Here is a 23,877-nt window from a genome sequence, read left to right as displayed (position 1 = left end):
CTATTCTCTGTCATGGGCATCACCATGTCCAAGGAAAACCCTGAAAATGACAGACAGAAATTCTGCTCAAAAATTCAACTTTTGCAATGAGGCAACCTCTCGTTATTCCAATAATTGATTAATAGAACTACACAATCATACAAAAATAGAAAAGGTTTTCACTTTCCGTACAATCACTTAAAAAGTTCTTTGTATATGTTCAGAATTAAATATTGTTAATGATTATTTGATCACTAAACCAAACAACTAATATGGATGATGAATGTCCAAAAGGTAACAAAATATATTGCGGAAATTGAAGAAAAACAATAAGGGTTTTGGCGATGAAACAGTTAATTTAAAAAGCAATAATTTCTTGAAGCTAATTGTACAGCCTTTTCCTTTCTTTTTATCCTTTTCCTTCCAGCTCTTCATTCTATTTTTCCATATTGGATTCCCAGATTCATCATTCAATTCTACAGTAAAAACAAAGTCAGGATTTCAATCATGAGCACTCCTAAAGAAATTGTACTAAATTCAGTCTGAAATTTCTCTTTTCAGTATCCACTTTGGACACTTCCTAGCATGGTGCCTAACATCCTGTGTAATTGGGACGTGAACATAAAAAATAGAATTAATTACCTGATTAAATGCAGCTTCACCATTAATTCAAGATAAATTGATTTCGAAAAACTCCAAAGATGTTACTTTGGAACGTATATTTTTGGATAAAAATAACGTGGGTCCTTATTTTAATGCACCCCTATACTATCAGTAAAAAAGAAGACTAAAATACACTAAAGTTATAATTTAATCTGCAAGCTTAATTCTTCTATAGCTTCTTTCTCTCTTTAACCCATCCCTCCCAAACCACCACTGTAGATAATTTAAATTTTTAAACCTTCCAGATTGTTTAATCAGAAAAACTCTTGAAAACTTGTTCTGAAAGATTTTTGGAATAATTATTTCAGAACACCTTTTCAAATTATCCAATCTACAACATGTTTTTGCATTGCGAAATATCATATTAAATAGACCTTTGTCACACTTATCTTTTCAAGCATAGATACAGATCAAATTCCTTTCAATATATTCCAATTGGGCATGCGTTTGTTTATTTATATGCAGTGTTCACGTAGCAATGTCAAGATATATTCACAAAAGTAGGAAGACATACAAATAGACTAACTTAAAAGTTCAGTAGAGAGAACAAGGGAAGATGACGTGAATAGCTTCATGCATTCAACAAGTACGTTATCATTGAACAGCATGATATTTATGCCATTTACAGCAATAAGCTACCATCTATTTGCATACTTCCCATGATCAAACAAAACATATAAGTTTCTATAGGCATGACAGAACTACATCAACCATAACAAATCCTTTGCATTTTCGTGAATCGGTTGCGTTTGTACAATTACAGACTCATACTCAAATTAGCTGATAATAAATATGTATGATATTTACAATGTCTGATTACTGCAGCATCCATTGCGTCTCTTGCAAATCTACATAGCGCCATCAGCTCAATAATTCCTGAAAATAGAAATACATAATTGATACATCACCCAAGTTAATATGCAAAATGACAGTTACTTTTAGTAAAGAGTCTCACCCCCCTCCCCACACCCCAATCCAATATTTATTTCAGGAAACAAATATGACTAAGTGTTAGCAAAGTGTTAGTTAGACACTTTTTTCTTACCTTTTTTAATGAGTCCCAAATATCATTTATTGTCACCTACATAAATTTTACCTAGTAGAGTGTTGGAAAAGTGTATTAAAGGGGATTCTGCAGGAATTTTTCAAGAATTAGCCCATATTAAGCATTATGACAAACTATAGTAGCAAAAAGAGGCTGTGGTAAGATTTTATGGGAGAGGGAAATACCGCAACAGTAGTACAATTTACATCCAGCCCAGCTTCCATAAGGCAATGATAGGTTTCATATTTGCTAAAACATCGTTCTGCTTCAGAATCAAGCCATAAGTTCAAAAACAGTAAAGCCTCTGGGTGCATGTGTTTATCAAAATCCAGTGTTTTCCCTAGACTCCTCCGAATGACCTGAAGCTTCAATAAGTCAAAGATTCTTTTCAGATTATGAAAAACATAAAACCTGATTGGATTTTAGTTATCATCACAGCCGGTACCTGAGCAATTTCATGGCCTTTATCACTGCTAGGTGCCAAAAAACTCTTTCCACTCTGACCAAACATTTTAAAAACTGTTTTCTTTTTCGTATAATCATTTTGTGGATGAAGTTTGTTTGGATCATTAAGGTTCTCTATACTTGTCATCTCAAGTCCCTTAAATGTAAACACGTACACGTCAGTTCCAGTAGCGATTAAGACTGAGCAGAAAGCAATAGAACATCTGGCTCAATTAGGCTGTTGCAAACCAAAATAACTAGGAAATAGATTCATGCATACCTTGGGAAGCTCCAATGATCTATTATGACAAAATGGATTATCTGCAGGAGTTGACTGAAGGGTCGGAATCCTTTGGACACATCTTTTTGTGCTAAAATGATTTAGATTATTGATTATTTGCTGGATCATAATCTCATCATGACCATGTTCATTATTACAGCCTACTCCATCCATGGATGTTTGCACCAGCAATTCTGAAAGAACATGTATTGCACTGACCACTATCCCAACATCCGGTGTTGGAGATTTACTTAAGGACTTTGAAATACCTTCAAATGTTTTCAGAAGATCAGTAACAACAGCAACCCTAGATGACGATGATGCCAGAGTTGAAATTGGAGAACAGCTCTTTGTAGTAAAAGCATCAGTGATTGACTTACAAACCCTGGGATCTTTAGTTCTCTCTGCAAAATTATCTGCATCCACAACAGCTTCAAGTTTTCCTATGGACATTGAGCAATCTTCTTTAGAGGAAGGTTGTGTCACCTTACAATGCAAATTTAGAGCAGGATCCACATAGCTATTTTTTGGATCATTAATCGTATTAGATGCCTTTTCCTTTCCACAGGTGTTACTAGAAGGCTGAAGCTCAATCCCTGTATTCAGTTCTACAGGGGATTCAGCCATAACAGTTTTCTTGAGCATATGCTCTCCGGATAAAACATTAGTAGCTAGAGGTGAACCAGAGTTGGAAGATCCAAAATCATCCTTAACATATGCAATACGAGGAAAGAACTGAGGAGCCAACGGGTTTAAACTGTTATGTTTTTCTGTTGCTTTCTCTGCATTATTAGTTTCTCCTGAATTTTCTATTTGAGTTTGACAAAAAGCCATGGTTCCCTTCCAACAAGGAGAATCCACATCAGAGTCATTTTCAATCAAATTTTTAGAAGACTGATGATTCAGAGAAGTATTTTTAGCAGAGGACATATCTGTTGTTAATGATTTGAGTGGGGAAACCTTGCAATTAAAAAGAAGAAAACTGCTAGATTCATCGTCCACAAGTGTTGTGCCTTCAGAATTTGACAGAAGGCCTTCTGCTACAACTGTACCAGTACTGGCAGACTCTGTTCGGCAGGGACTCAACCCATGAACAGCTTGGTTACCTGTACATGTCATTCCATAATTTTCTAGACAGATCAAAACTACAAAAGAAAATATATATACCAAAGTTCAAGAACATTAAAATACAACCATAGATGGAAGTAAGATTTTGATACCCCTGGCAGGGGTTATAGTTGAACTAATTCTATTGGTTCATTTTAAAACCTATAATTCATGATATGGGGAGGGTGAGCAGTATTGTGAATAGTACAAGTGTGAGTCTGGATTCCACATTGGGATAGAAATGACAAAGTTAAACACAATATGAGAAAAAAAGACCCATAAACCTTTGAGATTTTAGATTAAAAGCAGTGTCAATCCCTTATGTGGACACATATTTATAATCTCTCCTTCATGAACACTCTCGACAAAAAAAAACTATCAACTACAACAATGAAGATAAGGATTTATTTATGCACAATCAAACTTTAATCCTGGTGGGCTTGCTAACAATAGGTTGGAAGAGTAAATGGTAATCAAATTTTTAAACATATCAGTAAAAAATAAAACTTAAAATCAAGGAAACAATACCATATTTGTTGTTGCAAAACAGTAAACTGTCTATTTAGTTTTTTTTTTTCATTCTTGAGGACAAAGGCAAGGAAACCAAAGAATACAAATTTCTGAGGTACTTTATGGCAATGTATCATATCTATTACTCTCAACAAAAGCCTGATTATATTATGGGATATTTTAAATATCAAATTGGCTAAAAAAGAGTTTGTGATATGAAGTGATGAAGTGTTGCTTGCTTTAAGGATTGTTCGAAATATTATTTTCGACAGCAATAAAGACCCCTCGAGTTTCATAGAAATTTGATATTTATTCATAGAACCAATCGCTCAATTGTTAAACTTTACATACGCATCGGCATGTCAGCAACCATAAAACACAATATGCAAATCAGAAGAAAAGAAAAAGTCTAAAACAAATCAGAGAAAATTTCCAGCTTGTAATCATCATTTAAGCAGTAAAAAGCTTAATATGTTAAAAAAACTGAATGAAGCATAATCAATTATTAGGGTGACTGACATAAACATAAAATGCATCTAAAATTATACATTGGCCTTAAAAGACAAAACTAAAGCAGTACAAATCAACATGGGAATAAAAGCACAACTAATATCAACATCTACATGACTATACACAGAAGTTAAAAAACAAATGAAAGAGTCAAACATGAGCACACATGTAATTCAATCAAGCAAACACACCAGAAGAAAAAAAAAACAAACTACCTTCGTTAAACATGGTAGAGTCAGCAAAATCACTTCCTTTGGCAAACAAACTCTCGTGAGAATCCTCCTCTTGTTTCCCATGACCTAAGGGTGAGTAAGTGGGTAACGAAAAATCCTCCCCAAACTCATCAAAGTCACCTTTTTTTGGTGATTCAAGAAAAGGGTACCCTGAAAAAAGGGAATTTGAACAAGGTTTGAGGGTTGAGCGGTTGAGGGTGAAGGGTTTGGCCAGTGGCGACAAACGTGTGGTCAACGAGGTAACATGCTTGTTCTGATTCTTCATCATCTTTCTTCTCTCCTTTGCAATTTGGAAGTGGGAAACTGAACAGAATACAGAAGAAGAGTGTGAGAATTCCAGAGAGTGCAAACTCAAAGGCTGTGAGGATACTGACTTGGGAAAAAGTGTATACCTTCGTTACCAAGTAGTGTGCAGGCCCCAGTTACCCTCTCTCTCTCTCTCTCTTCTTTTTCGGTTTTTGTTGGATTTTTGTAGTTATTGCTAAATTAATTTATTGGAAATAGTACTTCCAGGAAGGTGAAGAAGAGAAGTCCCAGAAACTTTTTTTTTTCCAAATTTTGTTTCAGTGTATGGAATAGAAATAGAAATGGAGGAATTATTTGTAATTTTTCATTAGAAATGAAGAAATTAGAAAAATTCTGTTGGTATTAACATTTTTAATTACAATTGGCATTTAATCTTGATAACCGATACTAATTTTAATTATTAACATCAAAATAGAAAAAATGTCAAAATTTTTGGAAAGTGATAACTATTAATGCACTTAAGTTCGCTTCTTTTTTATAATATCCCATGTTCCCTTTATAATAAAGAAAGCATTAAATTTATCTTATCCAATTATGGTGAGAAAATAAAAGTATATGAAACTATAATTTAAGAATATTTCAATTCAATTATGTATATCCTTCCTCTTCTTTTTTTCCTTAAAAAAGTGCATTTCATTTCATGTAAAGAGTTTATTTTGTCTAGTTCATTTATCACTCATGTTGTTATCAAGCTATTATTTCTACTACTGCAAAAACATTAACGTCTCGGCAAAAACATTAAAATGGTACAATTTTGTACTCAAAATTATTAAAATGATACCATTTTAAAAGTAGAGAAGTAATATAACTTCATTATAAACAAAATAGTGTAAAAATTAAAATTTAAAATTATAATACATTAAAGTTACACCAATACTTTGGTTAAATTTATCAAATTTATTTATTAATCAATATTTGTAATCTTTTAAAAATTAAATTTTTTTTAATAAATTTAAAAGAAAAATTACACTATTTTTATACTTTTGTGGCTACCAAATTATAGGTTCTTGTATTCTTAAAGTTTCTGTAAAACTTGAAATCCCCTGCAAATCATTTGGGGTAAAAATTTAAGTTATTAAAAAAATCTTACAACAAACATTAGTAGAAGAGAAACTTCATTTTAATCATTCATGTTTATAGATTCTTCACTCCCCTCTCCAACTTGTTAAATGTGCTTTATAAATTTAGGGTTATTTGGAAGATATTAAAGTGTTTACTCTAAATTACAACACCCATTGTAGCTTCGTCCTTACCAAATTTTTATTTTTTACCCATATTCAAAGGGTGACGTTGGGCTTCCCAAAAACCCAAAATGGTTGATTTTGGGCCCTTGATGGACTGAATATCTTTACGCAAGTCAATTACTACTATAGATGTTTCTGGGTTTGGATGGTGTTATATTGGTTGTTTACTTTATGAAGAAGTGAGGTTACGTAATGTTTCTGACTAGGTTCTTTAATTTTTATCTAAAAAAATGGTTTAATTTCTGGGATTAAATAAAAACCACTAATATGTGGAGTTGCAAAAGTATTTGATAAAAAAAAATTCTTTCAATAATTTTAATTTTTTTACAAATTTGTTAATTCTCTCTCTTTTTATTAGATAAAAATATTCAATATTTATTTTAATATATTATGTACATTTTGTTTGAGATATTAAATATCTTTATTTTTTATTCAATATTTGTTTTAAAACATTGAAAGAATCTGTGAAAGGAATATAAAGTTACTCTGTCTCTTTGGATGGAAGATTTTATAAGCCTACTCTTTTATACCAATATTACTATGTTGTTTTTTTTAAGATAGATAAATGTTTTCTATTTAAAATATTTGAAAAGTCTATAAATTTTTTCACAAACTAAATTTGTGTATAAATTTTTTATTTATATATAAGATGACTTGTACATTAAGTCACAATAAATTTATTATACGAAGCAATTTACAATTGCATTACATTGGCTTTTTTATATGATTTACATGTTTTTATTAAATTTATATAAAAAAATTTAAGGTATTGAATGTTTGAAAGTGCTTTGATAAAATTAGAGCACCTGAACACATAACATGGTTGTGTTTTGTATATTCATGAGGAAGTTAGGTAGATCACTCACAAAGAACCATTATAGTTCAATATGCAATGATTTCTTAACTTTAGTGATGTGGAGGATGTGATGTTTGATCATACTTCGGAAAATGAACATCATGATTACAATGTTGTCTCATGCATGCTACTTGAGAGCTCCCATAATTATTGTGGTAATTGAAATTATAACTACAATAATAACCATAGTTTAAAAATTAACAAGTAATGTAGACAAAGCAAAGAACATGGACGATAAATTTATAAGAAACACTCGTGAAAATAACAAGTTCTATCATTTTATGCTATTTTTAAACAATTTTTTAAGTTTTATTTTAATTGTCATTTTTATAATAAAATATGTCTCTAAAGAAAAATAAGATATCAATACTTTTACTAAAAAAATGGTTACCACGAATATTATAATATATACTACCGAAAGTTTTAAAATCCATTCAAATTATAAAATTAATTAATTTTAAATATATTTTAAGAATTTAAAATTATTCACTCTCTACCATAATTTAAACTTATGTATCTATTTTGTTATATTATTTTTTATTCATTCTCAATCATGATATTATTGACTTTCGGCTGGTCCAAATGTCATTAACTTAATTGAAGCATAGGTTTTGTAGGTTCAACATCATTTTTTCCTTTGTTTGTCACCATTAATATTTTATTTGTACACTTACCTCGGCTAGAAAGTTTTTATTTACATCAATAGTGTATTGTTAATTATTTTAAATACGTCTTTATTTTAACTAATGTTAACCAGTATTATTATTTGAGATTGTTTTGGAAGTAGTTAAAATGTAGGCTAGAGTTTTTTTAACCAATGTTAATTAGATTTCTCTTAAGTATCGATAAAATTGTTTTAAGTTTGATGTTAACCAAGTTTTTTTTTTTTATCGAAATTAGTACAAGAAGTTGTAACTTATTTTGAAGTTATAATTCTTTTATCGATGTTAATATGAATATTTTTTTGGTTGATATTTCCAATATTATTTATCTTTGAATGTAAGATCAACTAAGATGTTTGATATAATTTTATAAGTCAATGTTAATGTGTCTTCTTTTAAGTAATTGTTGATCGCATTTTGTTTTTTTTATTGAAGTTTCTACCCGTTATCTTTTTTTTTTCACATACTAATTATTTTTTCAATCGAAGTTTCTAATACTATTTGAAAGTAATTTTTATACTTAGTGGTAATTAAACACCTATTCAAATAAAATTAAAATTCAATGAACCTTAAATTATTTTATTTAAATACAATATTTAAAAGACTAAGTAATTTGAAATATGAACAACTTGTTTTCTAAATATTTGTTTTAAAAAATAATAAATTTTTATACACCTTTAAAATTAATTTGTACTTTTTTAGCATTCATACTTAAATCGCTCAAGTAGAAGGTATATATACTTATAATTAAGTTATATTTTAAATAAACAACATCAATAATAATATATCAATTGATGGTAGATTAAGCGACACTTGTAAAGTTAAAAATTATACTACAAAAATATAATAGTTGAAACGAATATATGATAATAAAAGTGAATTCAAAACGTACGATGAGATGCAATTTCTTAAGTACAATTGATTAGAATTATTTTCAAACTACCCAGAGTTAGGAGTAGGACAAGGATACGTTATTATACCTAAATAAGATTCCATGTCTTGCACGTGAGGCAATGGTGGTTCCATGTTTACATGTTCATAAATATGTTGGGTTATAACTGATGGATACAGGTAGCAGAAAACGCCTAATTCTTTCAAATTCGTTTTGATATGTCTAAGATTATGTGAATTGAGACAGTTTCTTAATTATAAAAATATTATATTGTATCATCTCTCATATTAAATGAATCCACCCTTCTCTTATCTAAAGTCCCCCGACAAAATTAATATGTTATTAACCTAAAACATAAATGTTCAAAAGTCAGTTAACATGTTACAGAAATATATTTTCGTATAACCATTTTTTAAAATCATTAACTTTCTGAAAAATAACTTTGAGTGCACTTTTTTTAAAAGCCAAATCCTAGTTATTAAAATCATAATAAATGAAATAAGTTGATATATGAAAATTCAAATTCATGTAATTTATATCAAGTTTCCGAAGAGTCGAGAACATTACCGGGTGAGCATCTATCTCCTCTTCCCTGTTATTTTCTTGTTTAAGCAATGGGATATTACAGATAAACAGTGATAATGACTTGAAAATGAAGCTTTTCTCGTTAACTTGAGAGATGACAGTGAAGTTGTGAGAATCGATTTTTTAACATTATCACCACCAATTCTATATTGTGTTATGCACACTGCTCAACGTCCTAGCATCACGTCGTTCACTTTAAAAATACATTCATTATTACATTAAAGTCGTGTAAAGTGTTGTAATTTTTTGCAATAATAACTCGACAAGAAAAAGGAATTATTTTACCAATCATAGTAACTGCAGATATTTTGTTCAGCTACAGATAATAGAAAAATTAACAGAGAAAGAAAGACGGAGTATGAAACATGAGAAAGGTTAAACGAAACAGAATATACGATTCCAGTGTTAATAGAAAAGATCTGAAATTTACAAAATTGGAACAGTGACGGTGAAAGGAAAATGAAGAATCCTAATAGGAATGGGTGGGAGGGGGTGGAATGGTCCTAGGGTGAGAAGAAACGAAGGGAAGGGTGCGGAGGATGAGAAAACGAACCCGTCGAGGGATAGGGGCGGAACGGAACACCTGCTCCACCACTCTTGCCAGCAACGCCGTGTACTCCTCCAGCACTTCCGCCACGATCGACACCAATATCATCTCTTTCACTCTCTTTTTCAACACTTAATTTGGCTTCCGGTGGGTCGGGTTGAGTTTGTATTCGGAAACAGACACTGAGTTATGAACGAGATTTTTTAGTTTAAATAAGAGATGTTGGAAGTGAAAAAAAGAAAGAAGGGAAGGTGACCTGGGTAGCCTGTAGTATTGGAGAGTATGGTTGGAAATAGATAATAACAGCGGCGCAGTCACTCCTCCAAAAGCGACGAGTGGTAACCGGTTTCCAGTTTAGTGTTTCAGTGTGCTTTTGATTTGGTTCAATGTCTCAATCTTATCTTCTCACATACCTTTAACATTTTATATTCCTCTCCAGTCTTCGGAAAAAAATAAACTAAAATAAAACAACTTATCGCCATACGACGATTTCTTTCCGTCTCTTGTTCCACGTTACAACCTAAATATCTGTCAATCATTAGTTCATTCTCTGTACATAATTCGAGAAAAAATTACTTTCACCAACTTTTGCTTATACAGAGTTACTTTTTACAAGAAATATTTTCTCAGAAGTATCCTAACTGAGTATTTGTTTCAATTTTAAGAAAATATTAGTGTTTCTATTGATTTAAAAAGTTGTTTTCAAATTTTTTAAAAATTAAAATGATTTTCGTTTTGAAATTTTCTTAGATTGATGTACAGTGTTTTTTTTTTCTAACAGAAGATTGATATTTTGAGGATATCCTAACTTAACAAAAAAAACATCTGTATAAAACACAAATTTTAAGCGAAAGATAAATATCTTCTACAAATAAATGTCAGAGTTTTTCATTTAAAAAAAAAATTTTAATGTCTCGGTAGGTCCCTATTTTCGGCGTAAATCTCAAATAGGTCTCTTTTTTTTTCGGCGTCTCAATTGGGTTCTTTTTATGTAAAATTGAAGCAATTACGGGTAACAAACGGCAGTTTAAGTTTGCCTACGTGTTATTAAAAATGAGTTTGAATTGATTTTTGTATTAAAAAATGGATTGAGCAAACGTTCTTCAAGGGCAAAAAAAGACAAACTGGGCAAACCCCTTTTCTTCTTTTCTTCTTCGATTGGAAGCGCGGAGGGGAAACACCTTTTCTTCTTCATAACCCTAAAATCCTAAGGGATATGCACAAAAAGGAAAAGAGAGAAACACCTCTTCCTTCAACCTCCAATGCGGCAGTCCCTACCCTCCGTCGCGCCTTCCTTTCGTTGGCCAAGAGTGTCGTCGACGACGCCACCCACGCCGGACGGAGCAGCCCAAACTTCGACCTCCTTTTCGTGCGCGAGAGCGTCTCTCCCTGCGACGTTGCCGGCACGAACCAGTGGGTAATTGGTGGGTGATTTGTCCTGTGATACATGTTACAACTTCAATGGAAAATCTAAATTGTTGTTTGTGGTGTTTTGAGGAGGGTATCCGGCTATTCCAGGAATGGCTCTGAGGTCATATTCGGAGTCGTCGTTGAAAACACGTGAGTTGGAGGTGAGGATGGAGGAAGAGTGGGAGGGGTTTTCGATCAAGAAGGAGGAGGGATCGAGGATGGTGTTGGTGGGTTCGGGGTTGAGTTCGACCAACATGCTTTGGACCCATGAATTCTATAATTATCATTTTCAAAGTCATTCATAGTGATTGATTACAATTGATTGAGATTGAAAATGCTTTTACATTTGCCGTCAATCCAAATTAAATTCTGCTGAAAAAACACAAATGAGTGATAAAATTTCCTTCCGAATGAAGAACTTCCAAGATCATTCTTGAGCAAGTTGCCGATGGTGTGATAGGAACATCCTCTCTCTACTGCCGCAGTCATTACCTACTTGTTTGTGGTTCATATCTCTTGGATCTTTTACCAGTCTCATCCCACGATCTCCAAGAAGGGGAAGAAGAATAAATTCCACGGCTTCAACTGCACATGACCCAAAACAAACTCCACCGGAAAAATAAATCCTAAACCAGCTCCATTGACGAACATGCCGACGCCGCCACTACTACAGCCCACCAACGACGATGAGAAGGACGATAGCAGCAGAACGCTGAGAACTCTGAAAAACTGTGTGGAACCTGTTAATTCGGCAATGAAAACGATAAGAGGGAAATGGGAGAAGAAAATAGGGAGATCCGTTCGGCCAACATGCTTTGCCCAGTTTGCCTTTCCCTAAATCTGCATCCACATTTGTGCAATCCAAATCTTTAATACAAAATTCGTTTTTAATGCACATCAGATTAATGAATACACTGACTATACCACGGAGGCCAAACTTAAACGGCCGTTTGTTCAATTTGACGGCAAACCCTTAATTGCTCCAATTTTACACAAAAAAAAAAACTCAATTAAGACGCTGAAAAGAAAAAGGACCTATTTAAGATTCACGCCGAAAATAGAAACCTACCAACACATTAAACCTAAAAGAAAAAAACGTGTTCCAAAAACATTGAATCTTTCACTCTGGTATTACAGAAAGATAACGAAGGAAGATAACGTCAATAATTGCTTTTTTTGGTAAGATGTTTATAAAGACTTTTCAGAAGTATTAAGGAATCAAATTTTAAAATAAAAGAAAAATAATATTTATACTTGTAGAAGTATTAAATAAAGAGATTAGATCAAAATATATATATGCAAATTTAAAATAAATTTTATTTTTATTTTTAAAACAACAATCTTTTTCAAACTTAAACTTCTTAAATTTCCTTTATTTTCTTTTAAAATATTTTTAGTCATCTTCTTATTCTTTTTTAAGTCAGTTACCAATAGAAGATAAAATAGAAAATCCGTTAAATTTTACCTATTAAAACTTTTGATGTGAGAATTTTTTTATATGTTTACTTCTTTATTTATTTTTTAAGTATATGATTAAATTTGAAAACATTAATATATGTTAGTTCAAGTCTACATCAATATGTTTGATTTTCAAATCAGATTTTTTAAAAGAAAGTTAAGACTTTTCAAAAGTTTCTCTTTTGTGCTAAATAATTTGTTTAAGAGTATGTGATTTTAAGTTAAGATAAGTTTTTTCATTTTTATATATTTTTGTTCATTGATTAGGAAGTTTACTGATAGAGATTGTTTGTGGATGAGTTTGATATATGAAAACTTCAACAATATAGATTTTATATATTGTTTAATTAAGTGACTAGATATCCTTTAAGGAAGTTCAATGCTTAAACCAGAAATGATTGTAGAGAAAGTAGTATTTCTCTACAACCTTAATTACGTGGGAGAAATTTCGTAACAATTGACAACTCATAAGTATTAACTCAATTTATTAAATTATAAGTATTTGATGAAATACAAGATAGATGTAAATTATATAAATCAATATTTTAATACGCTATTAATTTTTTTATTTTATTTTATTTTATTTTATTGACAAAATTCAATTTGAGATTATTTTCAAGTTTAACTTTTAAACCTTTAAACTCTTTTAATATTTTCTATAAATAAAATTATACTAATTATATTTATTTTACTTTCCAATGTACCATATTTTTTGTCTTAAATATTTACATTAATCCTATTATAACACTTTGGATTAATAGAATCGTTCTACTAATTAGTATTAAGCATAATAGCTACAATATTTTTGCAAAAATACATCTTTTAGTTTAAAAGTTCTTTTTAAGCTAAAAGTATTTTAACTGTATACGACTAATTTATTTTATATAACTTTTTGACGATGTATAAAATAAATTAAAATATTGAAGTACAAATGTTAAAATTTTTTGGAATGTCAAACCTATTTTAATTAATAAGTTTTTAGTTTTAATGATGGTTTTTCAGATATTATGATTAAATTTTAGTTACAAATAATAAAATGTTTAATTTATTATATATTCTAAATATTCAAATAAATGAATTTTTTTGAAAATTTAATAATATTAAACTACTACATGAAACATATTCTACAAATAATCTATAACTATTATATAAATGATGAGTGATTAACTGATAAGATATTATATAATCTACATGGTTGATTATAGAGAACACTAATACTTCAACAACTTAAGAGAATATGGAAAGTAAAATGAAAAGAAGAATGTGAAAGATGGTGATGGAGGGTTCAGAAGATTTCGAAAACCAAGAAGTTGTTTAAGTGTGTACGTAAAGTTTCCATGCAGAAGCAACGATTCTTTCCCGTGGAAATGGTAAGGACTGAAGCATGGCAGATAAACAAGTATAACAAGTTAACTCATTGCCAAGCAATTCCAATTCTTTCTTTAGCTTATTTTTCTGCTCATTCAAGTCATTCCACACACTTTAAGTTATTCGCACAAGAACTTAACTATAACTCTTTCGCCTCTTGCAATATAAATAAATCATGTTTTCAACTCTCTTACACACTTTTGTTGTTGAGCCAGCCATGCCTTCAGAATCAGCTCAATCTCCTCCTGCGCAAGGCGACAAACACAAAAGTTTGGACACTGAAATCAGAAAAATGGTGTCTGCAATCACTCATCGTGTCACTGATAACAACTCCACCCACCATTTGGAGAAGGAGGATGAAAATGACACCAGGATCATTACCCTTGCAGGAACCAACGATGGAGCAACACTGCGAAGTGAATTAGATGAAAAATCAGGCAAAACTAGTGTTGGTGAGTCTGAAGCATTGACCACCTTTATCAACAGCAACTTCCAAGCCGTCAACAATTCCATCATGTATGGCGGTAGCTACCACGCTAATGACCCTGGTGTGCATTTCGATATCTCAGATTTCATGGATCAAGCTCAACCTCCTCAAAGCCACCACCACAAGGCTGACAAACCTGCTGAAAAGAAGGGAAAGAAGAAAGATAAAGAAGCTTCCAAAAGTGACCATCAATCTCGCTTCTAATGCAAAGGAATAAACATCTTTTGTCAATCTTAAACCTCTGCTCCATGTTTGCTTCAATAACCATATGTTTTCCTGATATGATTTTTGGATTATTTATGTTCTTTTCTTTGTTAGTTCACTCATATTTAAGATCTTTATGTGTAAGTAAAACTGTAATCTTCGTGTTAATGATATATATATATATATATATATATATATATATATATATATATATATATATATATATATATATATATATATATATATATATATATGTATGTATGTATGTATGTAAACACTGCCTCATTGATGCCTTAAAGTTTCACTATTGGTATCATTTTATTTTCATGATATATATGTATGTGTACGTATGTATACAAAATCTCCTTAATTTATTTCTGGCTTTTATTATATTGATATTTTCCTTAAAATTTACTAATGAACGTTAAAATATAAACATTATACGTTCTGTGGCAATTTCGGAACTTCTAGATATGAATTTGAATGAACATTAAGACATTAATGAATACATTGATATTGAGTTATGCAAATTCAATATTATTCCATCTTTCTATGTAAGTGATGCCAATAAATATATCTACCGTAAGTGGTATAATGATTAGAGTATATAAATTTACAAGCTCTGACAGTAAGTATCATGCCATACCATAGTTGAGTGAGGGCCATGGGGAAGAATGTAAGCAACATCTACTTCTTTATATATTATTTTAATCAATCTTATCTTTTGCATTTTATTCTTCAACTACAAACCAAATCACATTTCTCTGTGTATTTGTTTAAAATATTACGTAGTTCACATTATTGTTTTGTTTTTATTTAAACAAAAGGAGGAAAAGAAAGAAAATGTTGAAAAGAAGGAAACAGAGAAGACTATTATTTTAAAAGCACTTGTGCATTGTGAAGGTTGCTCAGACAAAATTTGTAAGTGTTTGAAAGGTTTGGCAGGTAATTTTTTTTCACTGCATATCTTTATTAATAATACATGTGTTCGTGTTTGTGTTCTTGTTAGTATGTAATTAAGAAATGTCATGTTTATACCATGTTTAGGAGTAAAACAAGTTCAAATCGACAAAGAACAACAGAGGGTGATTGTAAAAGGTGAAGCTGTGAATAATCCTTCCCTGGTTTTGGAAAGACTTCAAAAGAAATACAGCAAGAACGTTGAGTTAATTTCACCAAAACCAAAACCAGACAAACAGAAAAATATCCAAGAAAAAAAGGAGCAGGTGTAAATTTTAAATTTTCTATTATTATTATTATTGTTATTTGTCTCTTATCTATTATTTTATTATTGCAAGCAGGTTAAAATAAAAACTGTAGTGCTCAAGATATATATCCATTGCGAAGGCTGTGTACGAGATGTCAAGAACAAGATTGAGAAGATGGAAGGTAGATATTTTTGTTCACTAAAAGTCACAATAAAATTTTTAAAAAGATGAACTGAAGAGACAATCAGTAACGTTGTTTAAGATCTAAGATAGCATAGGATTGATCATATTGTAAAAATAGTGTAATATTTAATTTGACACTAAGAGATATATAGGTGTTGATTCTGTGGAGGTGGACAAAGAAAACTCACTGGTCATTGTGAAGGGAACGGTGGAAGGAGCAAAACTTGTTGAAGCTGTGAAGAAGAAACTAAGTAAGCATGCTGAGATTATGAAGGAAGAGATTAGAAGAGAACCCAGAAAAGAAGTGAATGATAATGAAAAACGCAGAGAACCTATTATAATATATAGTTATCCTCCTCAATATGCAACCCAGCATATTTATCCCAATCAAACCTTCAACGATGAAAATGTTTTTGCATGTTCAGTAATGTAATGTAAGAAGCAATAGTAATTTTCAATGAGGTTTTTTCTTTATAAAATTAGTTTATTTGCGATTACTTTGTTCAGTATAGACCATGAAAAAAAGTGTTCATGGACAGTTAAACAATTTACATTAAGAAAACTGGTTTTTGTTATAAAAACATGTAAAAAAAAAGAAAGAGTCGAAGATGCTGATTTCAATGTGCATTAATGAAATATTAATTACTAATTGTTGAATTACAGTTTTCCAAGTACATAAATTTTACTTTATGTTATTTTAACTAGGATGATTTCACATGTAATGAAAAATTAGGTTAAGAAAAAAAATAAACAAAAGAATTTAACATAGTTCAATATCACGGTCAAAATGGGTTGTAATCGCGAGTGAATCGGACCACAACGAGTTTGAGTCAAATTAGGTTTGAAAAAATGGAATTTTTTTATGCGGATTAGTTTTCAACTCGGTTCAGTTAAACCCAGCTCACCCGGATTGAACTGGTGATGAGCTGATTGACTCACCAACCCACCTAATTTAATTTAATTATTTATTATTTTGTGTTTCAATATTATTAGTTAGCATTTTTTTATTACATTGTAATGAGGGATAAAAAAAATGTTTCAAGAGAGAAAAATATTATACATTTATCTATTCAAGACTCTAATATTATAAATGGACAAGTGATACAAAAATGATTAATATTCAAAACTTATTTGTTCACCTTTTATCTTTATTTTTGGATTACGCTTGGATTGTATAATACTTTTATTTATTTTGAATTGTCTTTGGAATTTAACATTATTTTAGAGTGAAAGTAATTTAAATTTGAATTAAAAAAATTATAATTTTTTTTATTTAAAAAAAAACTTATAATTAAGTGAGTCAATGAGCCAATCCATTTAACGTCGAGTTGAGTTTAAATTTTTTCAGCTTGCTAATAAGTGAGCCGGATTAAATTGACTCACCAAGTAACTAAACTGTGATGGACCGGACCGGATCAAGCTGGGTTATCCGTTTTGACAGCTCTAATATATAATATAATAGAATATGTATGTTTACATCTGAATTAAATCAAACAAATTATCCATGTAATAAAGCATTAGTTTACTTATAAACGTAACAATATTACTTTGTAAGTTGTTTAACAGAAAGAATTGTAAAGAAAAATAATATGTGATAAAAGTATAGAAAAAGGTTTATCGCATTAAACCAATTTTCCATCTAACAAGACTCGGAATATAAAAGTTTATTCCAACGTCTAACGCAAGAAGTTTGATCTGTAAATTCCAAGGTTTAGTTTGATCTTTCCAAAGGTGTAACAAGTTAGCGCCCCGATCACCCTTCTAAACAAAAAGGTGTCAGATATGTCCTCGTTTGTGGAATATATTATTTGGAGTAGATAAAAAGATTATATTATTTTCATCATTAGTTATATGTATAATCAATTTTTGTTAGGAAAATGATACTTGAACAACCATTTTTGACAACATTTAGACACGCGCACACGTGTCAAAATCTGAGTGGTCCAGTTGGAAAAATTAAATGAAAATGGACCACTCAGATTTTGACACGTGTGCGCGTGTCTAAATGTTGTCAAAAATGGTTGTTCAAGTGTCATTTTCCTTTTTGTTACAAGCCGTTTAATGAAAATTATTTTTTGTTTGGACAAAATAGCAGAAAGAGATTTAATTTTTTTTGGATAAATAAAGCAAACGCACATTTAAAACAACTGAAAATTTATAACATGAGATGTAACAAAATTAAAAATTCGCAAAGTCAATTTTTCCCAGTTATAATCTATCATCTTCAGAGATGTTTCTTTTTTTAATAAACAGCTTACTTAAATTAGAGGGAAAAAATTGAAATTTATCATTCTATGCTCTTAATATGCAACTTTAACCGGCTGAGTAGTGACATCTATTCACGATTATTTTAATACAATTGTGATCATTGAAGTTGATCTACATGAAAAATGATGCGCAATTAATATTTTGTTTTGTTGTACGCAGTTTGATAAGATCACTCTGATTGAGAAATCTCTGATAAAGAATATTAGAAATACTCTCATGTTACAATTAAGATTATTCCAACATTTTCTTTTATCGTTCACAGAGGATTTTACAGTTCAAAGAACTAAAGTAAACTTCACAACCAAAGAGACAGATTATTATATACAAAACAAAATGTATCTGAGGAGAAAATAACTTCATGATCATTATCTCATGATGTTGCGGGTTCAGCCCCATCGTGTAGAGCGCAACAAATTGTAGCTTTATGATGTCCTTGGTAAACTTTAATATCTTCACCAGTTGACATAGACCAGAGTCTAGCAGTTGCATCAGATGAAGCTGCAACGAAAATACTGGGCTTAAATAGATGGAACTATATTGTAATATATATTCGATCATTAATAAATTCTAAGATCAGATATGTTTAATTTGGCTATCAAGCACAATAATCGATAACGAAAGGACTCTATTTTGCAGGTGTGGGGGAAACGTTATCATTTGCAATTTTCAAAAATAGGTCACTAAACAATCACTACGCAGTTAAAACAAGAAACGACGTGGACAGGCCACTCAAATGTATAGCTGACAGAAATGTTTCAACACCAACAATTTCTACTAAATGCTTCCTTTTCCTTTTTACCCTCTTTCGCATAAAAAGATGTTCTGAGAGAGCACAATTAACACACTAGTTATTATCAAATGATTACAGATCACGGAATCATAGTGTAAAGATGTGATGTAAAAAAAATATCATGGAATAACTGTAGAAAATATCATATAACACCTCTTCTAAGTTAAACTCCATTTCACACTGGTTGCTGAATGCTAATAACAAAAGTGGAAAATTATGAAAAATTACTCAGTACCTGTAATAAGATAGGCACCATCAACAGAGAAGACACAGTCCCACACCCAGCGTTGATGACCTGGTCAGACAGCCTCACTTAATGACAACGAAGTTTTGGGAAAAGTGAGAAAGCACTTGATTATCACAAGACTTCATAAATTACCTATAAGAGTTTTTTCTAGTGTAAAACCATCAACATTCCATATTTTGACAGTATGATCAGAAGATGCAGTTGCCAAGTACCTAAAATAATAACACCATAAAAGAAATATTAAAATCCTACAGAAGCTATGAGATACATCAATACTTATTGACAGAGAAATTATCAGTACTGGGATGGAACGCTGAACTGGACCCTCATCCAGTCAAGGTTAGATATATAAATATAGAGAAATGCTTATACCTAGAGGCAACCATCCAGTCGACAGTTTTGGGCAACCAGCAAGGTGCGGTATTAAATGTTAAGTGCTTCCAATTTAAACTTGCACATTTCCAGTTTAAACAAGTATAGAGATTTAAATATTCTTAGACCACTTGCATATTGAATAAGCACGTGCAGAGAAGCACACCTTCAACACAGTGGACCATGAATATGATTTAGAACAAAAGGTAGCTTCACCGTACTTTCTTAGCTATAGAACAAAAACACCAACGAGAGCTTTAATTAAAAGGGTAACAGTCTCCCAAAGCCTATAAATTATACTCATCAACAAAGCATGCAGGTGAACATGTTGCACACATGTATGTTGAAAGAGCTTACGCTCAACTTCATTACTTAATTTTCATAAAAAAGAGAGCCAATATTTCATTTTATCTAAACAGAACATTAACATTTGATCCATTTTGCAAATACTTTACAATTCAATTGCTGACATTAATAAGATGTCGAGGAATAAAAATATGTAAAATATAAGCATAACATTTATAACCTGTGGGGTTCACAGAATTCGGGTGATAAAAGACATTTGAGGATGTATCCCGTGTGTGCTTGTAGCTTGTGAAGAGGCTCAAAGTTTGTCATTGTCTGCAATCAACATACTCTACTGGGTCAAACAAGTAAAGTTTGATAGCATGGCAATATCATTCTGATATTTTTGTGAAGGCACAACCTGAGTTCCTCGCAACAAGCGCCACACATAACATGTCCCATGATTATTTGCTGCAACTACCAAGCTCCCATCCCACATTACCGTTAAAGACCGTACAGCTGTATCCACCTCTGGCACCTACATTTCTTCCACATGTTGAAAATAGTGTTTCATCTATAGTATTTATCAAAAGGCGATTGACAATTCTCCAAAAGGACATTTAGGAATTAGGAATATATACTCATAAGGAGTTGGGGAATGACATTTCTCAAAAAGTAAAAAATATTAAAAAATCTATACACCATTTAATTAGTTCAGAAAAAAATCCTTGGGTGAAGCATGGAGTGCTTTTGCAAGGTGTATGGAGAGTTACAGCGTTTAAAATTTTTATACAGTTCATTCTTTGTAAATACTGTTTTTCTTGGAAATAGAATATTTTGCATCTTGTTCTACAATGATATCCATATACAACAGAAAACATCAAACATCATAACTCGTACCAATTCACAGCTGCATGAATTTGCAGTCAAATCCCACACTCGGATATTGCCATTTTGGTCACCAGATATTAGTTCCGTCTGTTAGATCACAAAGAAAACAAAACAGATCAATTAGAACCAACCACAAAAAGAAGAACCCAACAGAACCACAGTCTGATGTATCTGGGTATAGCAAAATTATCATTGAAGAAACAGTATCAATGACCCCATTTTTCAACTGAAATGCAATGAAACATAGACAAGCACTTACTATTGAAAGTATTTCAGAATCCAGATCTAAACCTCTATTACTAAACCGATGGTTATATGAACCTTAAATGATGTAAAATAAAATATGAAAAATCTAAAGCAGGGATGCTGTAACATCAATTCTGTCCAAGTAACTAATCTGATTAATGCATTAGTTATTTTCATTATTACTTGTTACATCTTCTAACACACTATATTCTGTCAACGATCAATGTAACCTGTAAGTCAGGGATAAATTGTATAGCCACCAAACAATGGTGAAACCTAACCTGATTTGGGTGCAGCACAACAGTGTTTACAGCTGCACGACTTTCATATTCCCTTTGACAACCTGGCGCCCTGCATATTTGTTATATAAGAAATGATTGTAAAGAAATAATTTAAGGACACAAGTCGTATTACAAACATATTATATTACATGTTGCATATATATACTTCACCTCAAATCCCAAATCTTAACTGTGCCATCCTCTGAACCAGAATACATCCAATTACCATCACATTGAAACCCAACTGCCATAACGTTATTGGTATGTGAATCATAACTCATTACCTGCAACCAAATCAGGAACATAAGTTGTTTGAATCCAGAAAAGAAATGATTAGCCTGAAAGTAAGTGTATATGTTGAAAAAGACAAACCGGTTGGGGACTATTTGAGTTAACATCAAACAATCGTATGTGAGGATTTCCAGCTGCAGCCAAGTAGCGTTTATCTGGAGTTATCTCCAGCCGATTTACTTGCTGTACAAATAAGATATAGCAAAATATGTTCACGAGTTATGAACTTAAGCATTCCAAAAAAGAAAGGACAACCTTCTTGATAAATTAGAAATACGTAAGAACAACCATCGAACATTAGGTATACAGAGTAGCACTGAAACAGTAAACTTTTAATCACGCCATAATTAACACTAACGCATAAGAGGCACAGTACATTCAACAGCAGAATATTGACTTAAAGAGGGAACAACAAAAAGTTTATGCAAGTTTAACTCGGTCTCAAATTTCATAGAAATGTTTAGAAATAATGTGTCTCATCATCATAAAGTGTTTTGAAAAATACTAGTTATGAGATTTGATCTGATAAACCTACAAATGATTGAAGTACCACTAACAAAATGACAAAAAGGAAGGAGAATAATGAAGGCAAACCGAATCAGGATATTGAATGGTGCGGTAGCAACGGCCACTCTTGGCCTCCCAAAAACGAATGGTGTGATCATAGCTCGCAGTTGCAAGTATTACGGTTGGTTGGCTCATTCTACAATACAACTCTTTTTCTTCCTCTTTCAACCAACATTTATCTATTAAACAAAAATCGATATGGAATGTGATTTTATTGGTAAAAACAACTATGGTATGAAAGAAAATAAAGAAAAGTAATGAACATACGATGAGATGTTGCTAGAAACAACGGAGTGAATGAAAATAACCCCAAATTGACTATCACAAGAATACCCTAATTGAATACGGAACAGTGTGGGAAAAAAGACAAACCTCATGAGATCGCCGTCTCGCGGTGTTTCCGCCGCCGCCACGTCTACGGTGGTAATAGGAGCGCGCCGCACTAGTCAATTCCCCACTTCATTTTGGTCTTCCTACATCAAAAGCGCCCCGTTTTGCACTAGAAAGAACTAGTGAGAGAATTGTTTACGATTTTACCCCTCTTCTTCTTGGTTGGGCCTTTGGATACTTGTCCATGTCCAAACTAAAGCCCAACAAGTTATTTTCGGTTTTACATTATTAATTAATCAATATTTAATCTTTCCTGATTTTTATTGAGACTTAAATATGTTTTTATTTTTTCTCTGATAATAAATTTTTATTTTCTCTTGAAATTTTCTTTGTTTCCGTCTCTCTAAAATTAAAGACTATTACTTTTGATTCTTAGCTTTTTACAACATTATTTAATTGCTTATATGTTGAATAAAATAGGTTAATTTTTATAACATAAAATATATATTTTAGTTGTTACTAAAAATATTATTTTTATATAAAACATATAGTATTATTTAATATATAATTTTATTTTTATATGAAAGTTTAACCTATTTTCTTTGCCCTTTTCATTAAAAGTAATAAAAATGTTATTATAATTTTGTTTGATTACAGTTGTATATTCGATTTGATGGGCAATGTACAAATATTTATATCATTTCTCCTTACAGTGCATGCCAAAGTAAGATGCGATTCCTCTATTTTCAAGATTCTGGAAAGTACTGTGCGAAACTATGTTCTGTTTTTGTTAATAAATGAGTATCAAAATTTTGTGACGTGTTCTGTATTTTCTTTTAACACATCTCCACGGTAGCCGTTGCCCTTGTATAGATACTTGATGAATGTTTGGTATTTTTTTTATACGACTTTACCATAATTTGCATATTCTTTTGAACTGACAGACTTAAAATTTATATGTTTGATATTGACACACTACAAAGATAAAGAAATGAATTGCAGTCTTTACTTAAAATATCAATTTCACTTAATTTTTTTATAAGTATATAATGGAAATGAAAAAAATTAATCGTGTCGAATTACATATTGAGTAAAAAAATTGTGTGTGCACAATCTAAATTCTAAATA

The 23,877-nt window shown here is 31.2% G+C and overlaps 4 protein-coding genes and 1 long non-coding RNA gene across 9 annotated transcripts; 2 read left to right on the top strand and 3 right to left on the bottom strand.

The window, feature by feature from the left end:
- Positions 1-1,199: 1,199 nt before the first annotated feature.
- LOC124825897 (uncharacterized) lies at positions 1,200-5,317 on the bottom strand. Of its 5 annotated transcripts, XR_015779957.1 has the most exons (7): positions 5,164-5,317; positions 4,754-5,074; positions 2,412-3,517; positions 2,133-2,288; positions 1,873-2,052; positions 1,688-1,774; positions 1,200-1,518 (listed from the first exon to the last, which is right to left on the bottom strand). XR_015779957.1 is itself a non-coding variant. In XM_047298631.2 (6 exons), the coding sequence occupies exons 2-6, from the start codon at positions 5,037-5,039 to the stop codon at positions 1,504-1,506; spliced, it is 1,743 nt and encodes a 580-aa protein (XP_047154587.1). In that variant the 5' UTR covers positions 5,040-5,074; positions 5,164-5,317; the 3' UTR covers positions 1,200-1,503. The 5 variants fall into 5 exon arrangements, 4 of the variants coding, with proteins under 4 accessions (XP_047154587.1, XP_087948231.1, XP_047154586.1 ...); XM_047298631.2 differs by lacking the exon at positions 1,688-1,774; XM_088092105.1 differs by lacking the exon at positions 1,688-1,774 and having other exon boundaries at positions 1,873-2,046.
- Positions 5,318-9,691: 4,374 nt separating this feature from the next.
- LOC124825899 (uncharacterized) lies at positions 9,692-10,269 on the bottom strand. The gene is made up of 2 exons (XM_047298634.2): positions 10,120-10,269; positions 9,692-10,045 (listed from the first exon to the last, which is right to left on the bottom strand). The coding sequence occupies exon 2, from the start codon at positions 9,969-9,971 to the stop codon at positions 9,786-9,788; it is 186 nt and encodes a 61-aa protein (XP_047154590.1). The 5' UTR covers positions 9,972-10,045; positions 10,120-10,269; the 3' UTR covers positions 9,692-9,785.
- Positions 10,270-14,310: 4,041 nt separating this feature from the next.
- LOC124825861 (uncharacterized) lies at positions 14,311-14,886 on the top strand. The gene has a single exon (XM_047298589.2). The coding sequence runs from the start codon at positions 14,317-14,319 to the stop codon at positions 14,788-14,790; it is 474 nt and encodes a 157-aa protein (XP_047154545.1). The 5' UTR covers positions 14,311-14,316; the 3' UTR covers positions 14,791-14,886.
- A 266-nt stretch (positions 14,887-15,152) lies between these two features.
- On the top strand, positions 15,153-16,649 carry LOC148198833 (uncharacterized). The gene is made up of 4 exons (XR_015786548.1): positions 15,153-15,735; positions 15,838-16,016; positions 16,092-16,179; positions 16,334-16,649. It is a non-coding gene; the product is annotated as an uncharacterized LOC148198833 (long non-coding RNA).
- Positions 16,650-18,627: 1,978 nt separating this feature from the next.
- Positions 18,628-22,918, bottom strand: LOC124825900 (target of rapamycin complex subunit LST8-1). Its single transcript, XM_047298635.2, has 11 exons — positions 22,792-22,918; positions 22,447-22,598; positions 21,934-22,035; positions 21,733-21,845; positions 21,562-21,631; positions 21,044-21,121; positions 20,565-20,681; positions 20,385-20,479; positions 19,619-19,698; positions 19,475-19,534; positions 18,628-18,947 (listed from the first exon to the last, which is right to left on the bottom strand). The coding sequence occupies exons 2-11, from the start codon at positions 22,552-22,554 to the stop codon at positions 18,820-18,822; spliced, it is 951 nt and encodes a 316-aa protein (XP_047154591.1). The 5' UTR covers positions 22,555-22,598; positions 22,792-22,918; the 3' UTR covers positions 18,628-18,819.
- Between the last annotated feature and the right edge of the window lie 959 nt (positions 22,919-23,877).

This window comes from Vigna umbellata, chromosome 5, assembly GCF_029865625.1.
Source record: "Vigna umbellata cultivar VRB3 chromosome 5, Vumbellata_1.0, whole genome shotgun sequence".
Classification (NCBI taxonomy): domain Eukaryota; kingdom Viridiplantae; phylum Streptophyta; class Magnoliopsida; order Fabales; family Fabaceae; genus Vigna; species Vigna umbellata.
The sequence above is the reverse complement of the archived record's forward strand: the minus strand, read 5'-3'. Positions and strand labels throughout refer to the sequence as shown.